This window comes from Mandrillus leucophaeus, unplaced genomic scaffold, assembly GCF_000951045.1.
Source record: "Mandrillus leucophaeus isolate KB7577 unplaced genomic scaffold, Mleu.le_1.0 Scaffold922, whole genome shotgun sequence".
Classification (NCBI taxonomy): domain Eukaryota; kingdom Metazoa; phylum Chordata; class Mammalia; order Primates; family Cercopithecidae; genus Mandrillus; species Mandrillus leucophaeus.
The window spans coordinates 115,413-125,025 of NW_012110053.1; the positions used below are offsets into that span (position 1 = coordinate 115,413).

At 45.3% G+C, this 9,613-nt stretch overlaps 1 protein-coding gene and 1 pseudogene across 2 annotated transcripts in view; one reads left to right on the forward strand and one right to left on the reverse strand.

Moving 5' to 3' along the window:
- Positions 1–5,626: 5,626 nt before the first annotated feature.
- On the forward strand, positions 5,627–5,946 carry LOC105531965 (annotated as a pseudogene).
- A 776-nt stretch (positions 5,947–6,722) lies between these two features.
- Positions 6,723–9,613, reverse strand: part of WIBG (within bgcn homolog (Drosophila)) — a 29,913-nt gene continuing 27,022 nt past the window's right edge. For both annotated transcript variants that reach the window (XM_011969998.1, XM_011969999.1), the window contains exons 2-3: positions 8,423–8,516; positions 6,723–7,672 (exon numbers count right to left, since the gene is read on the reverse strand). In XM_011969998.1, the coding sequence (XP_011825388.1) occupies positions 7,189–7,672; positions 8,423–8,516 (578 nt within the window). In that variant the 3' untranslated portion in view covers positions 6,723–7,188. The remainder of the gene's footprint in view (positions 7,673–8,422; positions 8,517–9,613) is intronic.

Below are 9,613 nucleotides of genomic sequence, written 5' to 3' on the forward strand. Positions count from 1 at the left end.
GGTGGCGGGTGCCTGTAGTCCCAGCTACTCGGAGGCTGAGGCGGGAGAATAGCGTGAACCCGGGAGGCGGAGCTTGCAGTGAGCCGAGATCACGCCACTGCACTCCAGCCTGGGCCACACAGCAAGACTCCGTCTCAAAAAAAAAAAAGAGTTTGAGACCAGTCTGGTCAACATGGCGAAACCCTGTCTCTACTAAAAATTCAAAAACAAATTAGCCAGGTGTGGTGGTGGGCGCCTATAATTTCCAGCTACTCAAGAGGCTGAGGCAGGAGAATCGCTTGAACCCAGAAGACAGAGGTTGCAGTGAGCCAAGATCGTGCCATTGCACTCCAGCCTGGGCGATAAGAGTGAAACTCCATCTCAAAAAAAAAAAAAAAAAAAATTGTGTGTGTATATATATATATACACACACACACACACACATATAAAATCACATAATATATAAATATGATTTATATATATTATTTGAATGTAGACTAATAAATTAAAGATACCTATGATAAACCTAAGAGTAACCACTGAAAAAAATAAGAAATATAAGGGGAGATAATGTGAAATATCAAAAATAATCCAAAGACAGCAGGAAAAGAGGAAGAAAACAAAAATAAACTGGGCACTATGGCTCATGCCTGTAATCCTAACACTATGTGAGGCTGAGGTGGGCAGATTGCTTGAACCCATGGGTTCAAGACCAGTCTAGGTTACATACAAAACCCCATCTTTACTGAAAATACAAAACCCCATCTTTACTGAAAATACAAAAAATTAGCCAAACGTGGTAGCATGTGCCTATAGTCTTGGCTACTCAGGAGGCTGAGGGAGGCCCACTTGTGCCCAGGAGGTTGAGGCTGCAGTGAGCCATGATTGTGCCACTGCACTACAGCCTGGGCAACAGAGCAAGACTCTGTCGAAAAAAAGAAAAAAGGATGGAACAAACAGAAAACAGCATTGTGGGAGATTATGGTAGACTTAAACCCAACCATCTCAATAGAAATTGTCTCTTTATGTACTTTGCCTGTTTTTCTGTCGGAGTAGTTATCTTTTCTTGTCGATTTGCAAGAGCTCTTTATATATTAACATATAAATTCTCTGAGCCGGGCGCAGTGGCTCAAGCCTGTAATCCCAGCACTTTGGGAGGCTGAGACGGGTGGATCACGAGGTCAGGAGATCGAGACCATCCTGGCTAACACGGTGAAACCCCGTCTCTAATAAAAAATACAAAAAAATAGCCGGGCGAGGTGGCGGGCGCCTGTAGTCCCAGCTACTCGGGAGGCTGAGGCAGGAGAATGGCGTGAACCCGGGAGGCGGAGCTTGCAGTGAGCTGAGATCCGGCCACTGCACTCCAGCCTGGGCGACAGAGCGAGACTCCGTCTCAAAAAATAAATAAATAAATAAATAAATAAATTCTCTGTTATATATAAATGTTATGCTTGGGAAACGTTTCCCTTTCCAAAAGAGTGTTGTGACAAGCAAGATAAAAGCAATAGCATAAACTTAGACCCTGAGGTAGAAAAGCATAAGCTATGTTCAGGAAGTAGTAAGTAGGTGAGTTTGTCTGTAAAAGGCACTTAAGGGAATTCTACGGTATAAGACTGAAAGAGTAATTTAGGACCAGAACATAGTGTGCATTGATCATTCAACAGACGAACTTCATCTTCACCAGGTAGAGCAAAGTGAACTACTAAAGGTGGTCGTTCAATGAAATGTACCATCAACATTGGGCTTTAGGGAGGTAAATCTTGTTGAAAATCAAAATGTTTAGGACATACTGGGGAAGTGGGTGGTAGGGAGAGACCTAAGTGGAAGACCGGTTTGTGTGGACCACTGGTTTGTAGTAGTCCAGACAAGAAGTAACTAAGATATCCACCTGGGTAATAAAAATATGGATACAGATTTTTATGATCACCGTAAAAGCTCATAGCCTCAGGCTTCCTTCAGCGTTTGGTTTTTAGACAAGTTGAATTTGAAGCACCAACACCAAAATAGAAGATACCTGATGGTTTTAGAGAGGTGACTGGGCTAGAAAAAGACTGGGCATTTTTAGCATAGAGGTAATTATTGAAATCACAGGAGTAAATGAAGTCACCGAGACTTGAGTACAGCAGAAATGTGTGGATTGTCAGGATGTTAGAGAGCTCCTATTAATTTTTCCAGACTCAGCCTTGGCTTCCACGTCATCTCCTCTGGGAAGCCTTCCCTGAGCAACACCTTCCCATCCCCATCTTCATAGATGACTTAAGAGTCCACTCTCAGCCGGGCGCGGGGGCTCATACCAGTAATCACAGCACTTTGGGAGGCCGAAGTGGGCGGACTACTTGAGGTCATGAGTTCGAGACCAGTCTAGACAACATGACGAAACCCTGTCTCTACTAAAAGTACAAAAATTAGCCGGGCGTGGTGGTGCACACCTGTAATCCCAGCTACTCAGGAGGCTGAGGCAGGAGAATCACTTGGACCCGGGAGATGGAGGTTGTAGTGAGCTGAGATCACGCCACTGCACTCCAGCCTGGGCGACAAGAGCAAGACTCCATCTCAAAAAGAGTCCACTCGCTGCTTCCATGGCACCCTGTGTATGTCCCTATTAGTGTATTTATCACACTGTATTGTGGTTGGGTATTTACCTGTGTTTCCCTTTAGTTTCTAGAAAGGAAAATTTATTCAACTTTTTATGCTTCTGGCCTATAGAATTCTCTTGAAAAATGTTTTTATTTTCAATATTTTCATTTATTCAAATTTTATGACTTGTTGCTTTCCCAAGGAAGAGATCCTTTAACATTTCCCTTTTCTCCTCTCAACCAATTATATTACCCCACACAGCCAGTTGTTCACTTGGGGTATAACCCCATCCCTTCCACTGCAATAGAGCGTCTTCTTTAATCTCCAGCAGAGAATGGAATGCATTCCTGATCTTTAAGAGGTGACAATATTGACCAAAAAACGTACCTTCTTCATCCTAGATTTTCTATCCTCCTCAATTTGTTCATCTAGGTTATATTTGGGAAGGAGAGAAAGATCTAGACACCCTTTCCTGAAATTCTTGGGAGCCTGGGGAGAAAAAATTATCTAGCAAAATAAACCTGTCTGCTACTCTGAAAAAAAGCTGGAGTCTAGGGTCAAGGTAACTTGCAAACATTGGCTCCTCCTAGTACCACCTAGTGGACAATAATAAACTAACACACAGGTTCTGAGCCCATGAAAGTAAACGACCAGTCCTAAAATAACTCACTTCCAGATCCCTAGAGTCTTGCTGTTTGCACATTATGACAGAATCACATGCAAGGAGGAGAGCAATATTAAATAAATAGCCTTAGAAATAGAAAAGAAAGTCAGGAGATAATTTAATTTGCCATAAGCTACAAGGTCCCATTGGGGAAGTAATTAAAAGACCATCCTTCTACCTCACACATCCCAAATATAGGAACCAGAAGAAGGAAAGGATGTGTGATATCTCAGACCCTCACAATTGATTGTATCAGTGGCTTTCAAATTTATTTTATATATATATAATATACAGTTGTGTGTTGCTTAGCAACAGAGATGTGTTCTGAGAAATGCATCATTAGGCCTTTTCGTCACTGTACCAACATTATACAGTGTACTTACACACTAGATGGTACAGCCTCCTACACACCTAGGTTATATAGTATGGCCTATTGCTCCTAGGCTACAAACCCCTATGGCGTGTATAAGCATCTACTGAATACTGTAGGCAAATGTAACACAATGGTATATTATTTGTGTATCTAACCATATGTAAACATAGAAAAGGTACAGAAAAATTAGGATATAAAAGGTAAAAAATGGTACACCATGAATGGAGCTCGCAGGACTAGAAGTTGCTCTGGGTGAGTCAGTGAGTGAATGTGAAGGCCTAGGACATTATTGTACACTACTGTAGACTTTATTAATGTATACTTAGGCTGCACTAAATTTATAAGAAAGTATTTTTCTTCAATAATAAATTAACCTTAGCTTACTGTAAGTGGTGTTGTTGTTGTCGTTATAGAGTCTCACTGTGTCACCCAGGCTGGAGTGCAGTGGTGCGATTTCAGCTCACTGCAACCTCTATCTCCCGGGTTCAGTGATTCTCCTGCTTCAGCCTCCCAAGAAGCTGGGATTACAGGCATGCACCACCACGCCTGGCTAAGTTTTTGTCTTTTTAGTAGAGACAGAGTTTCACCATGATGACCAGGCTGGTCTCGAACTCCTGGCATCAAGTGATAAACCCACCTCAGCCTTCCAAAGTGTTGGGATTACAGGCGTGAGCCACCGCGCCCAGCTGATATTTTTACTTTATAAACTTTTAAATTTTTTGTTAACTTTTTGACTCTTTTGTAAAAAACACTTAGCTTAAAACAGAAACACATTGGACAGCTGTACAAAAATATTTCTTTATGTCTTTATTCTATAAACTTTTTTATTTATTTATTTATTTTTGAAATGGTGTCTTGCTCTGTTGCCCAGGCTGGAGTGCAATGGCGCGATCTCGGATCACTGCAACTTCTGCCTCCCAGGTTCAAGCAATTCTCCTGCCTCAGCCTCCTGAGTAGCCAGGATTACAGGCACACACCACAGTGCCAGCTAATTTTTTCGTATTTTTAGTAGAGACGGGGTTTCACCATGTTGGCCAGGCTGGTCTTGAACTCCTGATCTTAAGTGATCTGCCTGCTTCAGCCTCCCAAAGTGCTGGGATTACAGGGTGTGAGCCACCACGCCTGGCTCTTTTTTCTATTTTTAAAATTTTTATTTTATTTGTATTGTATAAACTTTTGTTAAAAACTAAGACATAGGACAGGGCGCAGTAACTTTTAGTAATGTTTTAGTAACTTTTAGTCTCTACTAAAAATACAAAAAAAAAAAAAAATAGTCGGGCGTGGTGGCACACGCCTGTAGTTCCAGCTACTCACGGAGGCTGAGGGAGGAGAATTGCTTGAACTCAGGAGACAGAGGTTGCAGTGAGCCAAGATCGCACCACTGCACTACAGCCTGGGTGACAGAGGGAGACTCCATTTCAACAAAACAAAACAAAACAGAACCTAAGACATGGGAACTGAGCATAGTGGCTCACTCCTGTAATCCCAGCACTTTGGGAAGCTGAGGCAGGCTGATTGCTTGAGCCTAGAAGTTTGAGACCAGCCTGAGCAACATAGTCAGAACCCATCTCTAGAAAAAATTTTAAAACTTACCAGGGTGTGGTGGCACACGCCTGTACTCCCAGCTACTAAGGAGGCTGAGGTGGAAGGATCACTTGAGCCCAAGGATTTAAGACTTCAGTAAGCCGTTAACATACCACTGCACTCCAGCCTGGGTGACAGAGATCCTGTCTCAAACAGAAAGGCCAGGAGTGATGGCTCATGCCTGTATCCCAGCACTTTGGGAGGCTGATACAGGCAGATCACTTGAGGTCAGGAGTCGGAGACCAGCCTGGCCAACGTGGTGAAACCCAGTCTCTACTAAAAATACAAAAATTAGCCAGGCATGGTGGGACCCTGTAATCCCAGCTACTGGGGAGGCTGAGGCAGGAGAATCATTTGAACCCGGGAGGCAGAGGTTGCAGTGAGCCAAGATTGCACCATTGCACTCCAGCCTGGGCAACAAGAGGGAAACTCTGTCTCAAAAAAAAAAAATTGAATACCTCACCCTTATCTACACCAACTACGAGGTGGGCAAGCATGACTATGTGAAGGCACTCCCTGGGCAACTGAAGCCTTTTGAGACCCTGCCGTCCCAGAACCAGGGAGGCTAGGCCTTCATTGACCAGATCTCCTTCGCTTACTACAACCTGCTGGACTTGCTGCTGATGCACGAGGTCCTGGCCACCAGCTGCCTGGATGTGTTCCCAATGCTCTCGGCCTACGTGGCACCAGGACCCGGCCCAAGCTCAAGGCCTTCCTGGCCTCCCCTGAGCACCTCAACCACCCCATCAACGGCAACGGGGAAGAGTGAGGGCTGGAGGGACTCTCAGCGGGAGGCGGGGGCTGTTTGCCTCCCTTTCTCCAGGACCAATAAAGTTTCTAAGAGAAAAAAAAAAAAATTGAAAGAAATATTGGGCCAGGCTGGGAGGCCTGAGGTGGGTGGATCACCTGAGGTCAGGAGTTTGAGACCAGCCTGGCCAACATGCTGAAACCCTGTCTCTACTAAAAATACAAAAATTAGGGAGTGTGGTGGTGCGCACCTGTAATCCCAGCTACTCAGGAGGCTGAGGCAGGAGAATCGCTTGAACCCGGGAGGTAGAGGTTGCAGTAAGCTGAAACCACCCCACTACACTCCAGCCTGGGAGACAGAGATAGACTCTATCTCACAAAAAAGAAAAAGAAAAAAAAAATATCGGTGGGGCACTGTAACTCACGCCTATAATCCCAGCACTTTAGGAGGCCAAGGTGGATTGATCACCTGAAATTAGGAGTTCGAGACCAGCCTGGCCAACATGGTGAAAACCCATCTCTACTAAAAATACACAAATTAGCCAGGTGTGTGGGCGCCTGTAATCCCAGCTACTCGGGAGGGGGGCTGAGGCAGGAGAATTGCTTGAACTCAGGAGACAGAGTTTGCAGTGAGCCCAAATTACGCCACTGCATTCCAGCCTGGGCAACAGCACAAAACTCTCTCAAAAAAATAAAACAAAATAAAAAATAACTATCACTCCCAATACTTGTCTTCCTGTGCCAAACTCTTAAGAGATCCAGCATCTACTAGGAGCTGAAAATAAGGAGGCAAAGAGAGACAGGTCTACTTGTGTTTATTCTCATTTTTGCTTTTTTTTTAAAAAAAAAAAAAAAAAAAGATGAGGGACGGAGAGGGAAATAACCCATAAACACCGCGAACAGGAACCAAGACTCCAAGACTTGGGCATACTCCCTCTACCCTCAGCCCCAGTTCTCCAAGAGATTCCCACCCACCTGATTTTCTTTTAAAACAAGACACCCAAATCAGCAGCAAAGGTACCTGGGGTAGTCACTGAGATTTTGAACACTGGGAATGGGAGGGGGAAAGTCCAAAAAGTAGAAGTTGGGAAGAAAAGGGAAGGATTGAGGGAGATGCTAGGCTCTGGAGGACAGAGCTGGGCCGCAAGAGGTGGAAGTAAGCCAGTATAGGGGTACCCCTCCTGACTGCTGTTGCCCATATTCCCCCGGACCCCAGAGAGCCCCATGGTTTGTTCTGCAGTCCATTCCCGATTCCCCAAAGGCCTCAGAGGCCTAACTCCAAGTCCTCTAACTCCTCTTCTAGCGCCCTCCTCCTTGCTAGCTTTTCCAGCTGCTCTTTGCTGGGCTGGCTTACTTCCCCAGCCTGGATCCGCTGCTGCAGCTCTTCCACCTGCCGGAGCTTCTTCTTTAGGTTCTTTATCTTCTTGGCTTTCTCAGTGGTGGCAGCTGAGTCAGGCTGGTCAGATGCAGCTGTGGGGGCTGCCCGGGAGCCCTGTGGAGCATTGGGGGGTTGGGCTGTCTCTTCCAGGGACACCTTATCAAGAGTCCTGCTCAAGGCCTCTGCCTCTCCTTTCTCTTGCTGCTGCCGCCTCTTCTCCTTTCGCTTCAGGTTGCGTTTGGCTGTCTTGGAGAGGCCTGGTTCACCACCTTCAGGCCTGGATGGGGTGACAGGAGCAGTGGCCTCAGGGCTTAACCCTGGGGGCAATTCTGGTTTACTCTTGAAAAACTTCACATACTTGTTTTCATATCTGCAGGAAACAAAGGATGTCAAGAGTTTCAGAGAATCACTAACTTTTTGATCCCTTTTCTTAAACTTCCAAACACTTCATCCTCATTACATTCTTGCTTCCTTTTCTTGTTGCTGTTTTTGTGGAGTTTTTTGTTTGTTTTTTGAGATGGAGTCTTGCTTAGTTGCCCAGGATGGAGTGCAGTGGCGCAATCTGGGCGCACTGCAACCTCCCACTTCCCGGGTTCAAGAGATTCTCCTGCTTCAGCCTCCTGAGTAGCTGGGACTACAGGCTCGTGCCACCACACCTGGCTGATTTTTGTATTTTGTAATTTTGTATTTTTAGTAGAGATGGGGTTTCGCCACATTGGCGAGGCTGCTCTTGAACTACTGACCTCAGGTAATCCACCCGCCTGGGCCTCCCAAAGTGCTCGGATTACAGATGTAGGCCACCGGGCCCGACGGCCACCTTTCTCTCTTTATGGTCCCTCCCCAACTTTCCTCTGCTCTGCAGGAAAGATGCAGCAAAGTCCCTAGAAGAGCTTTAGAGCTCTGGAGGTTCTAATGAACAGAGGTCAAAAGTATAGGACTAGTGATCTGTAACCCTCACTCATCCCTGAATCCCAGACCCTTCCTCTCCTTTCTGACAGTTGCCCGTCCTTCCATTTCCCTGGGGCTTAGGAGAGTCCTCCCTGAACTTGAAGGCATAAAGATATTCTATCCTTCTGTAGGGACCCCATCAGAAAACTCCTACTCAAGCCTAACCACGTACACTGGGACCTCCTCCTGGGGCACATATCCTTCTTTCACCCTCCGCTGCTTGCGCCAGGTCCCGTCAGGTCGCTGTGTTGAGGCGATATACTTGCCTAAAATACGAAAAATTAAGTTGAAAATTACTCTTATTTTCAAACATTTTACAAGATGAGACAAGAATGTATAAATGTACACACCATCTCTCAGCACCCATTCATCCAAATGCAACCATTAAGGCTCCTTTTCTCATACCAACACTCAACCCCTCTCTCATTATTTATTTACTGAATGCCAATACACTGTACAGCAAACTATCCTTGCCCTCAAGAAGATTCTATTTGCATAATTTAGTAGGTAAGACAGGATAGGCACAGAGGAAGAATTTTGTTAAAAAACCAAAGCAATAGCATGGGAACATGGAAGGCGGTAAACGAACAAGAGGCTAAAAAGACGCAAAAACCATAGAGAGGAGAAATGACAAGAGCAGATGTTGTAAAGAAGGAGAAATTTTATTTATATGGACCTTAAAAAAATAGGTCAACTTTTAAGAATTCATACCATAGATATATACACACCAGTACACAAGGATATATTTAAACGGTATTTGGTTTTTGTTTTGTTTTGTTTTGTTTTGAGATGGAGTTTCACACTCTCACCCAGGCTGGAGTGCAGTGGTGCAATCTCAGCTCACCGCAACCTCCACCTCCCAGGTTCAATCGATTCTCCTGCCTCAGCCTCCTGAGTATCTGGGATTACAAGCCCCTGCCACCACATCCGGCTAATTTTTGTATCATTAGTAGAGATGGGTTTTGCCACGTCAGCTAGGCTAATCTCGAACTCCTGACCTCAGGTGATCCACCCACCTTAGCCTCCCAAATTGCTGGGATTATAGGCATGAGCCACTGTGCCCGGCCTTTAAAGGGTATTCGTTGATGCATGATTTAAATTAGCAAAAAGCTGGCCAGGTACAGTGGCTCATGCCTGTAATCCCAGCACTTTGGGAGGCCAAGCCAGGGGGTGAATCACAAGGTCAGGAGTTCGAGACCAGCCTGACCAACATAGTGAAACCCTGTCTCTACTAAAATACAAAAAAAAATTAGCTGGGCATGCTACAGCGCGCCTGTAGTCCCAGCTACTCAGGAGGCTGAGGCAGGAGAATCGCTTGAACCCAGGAGGCAGAGGTTGCAGTGAGTCGAGATTGTGCCACTGC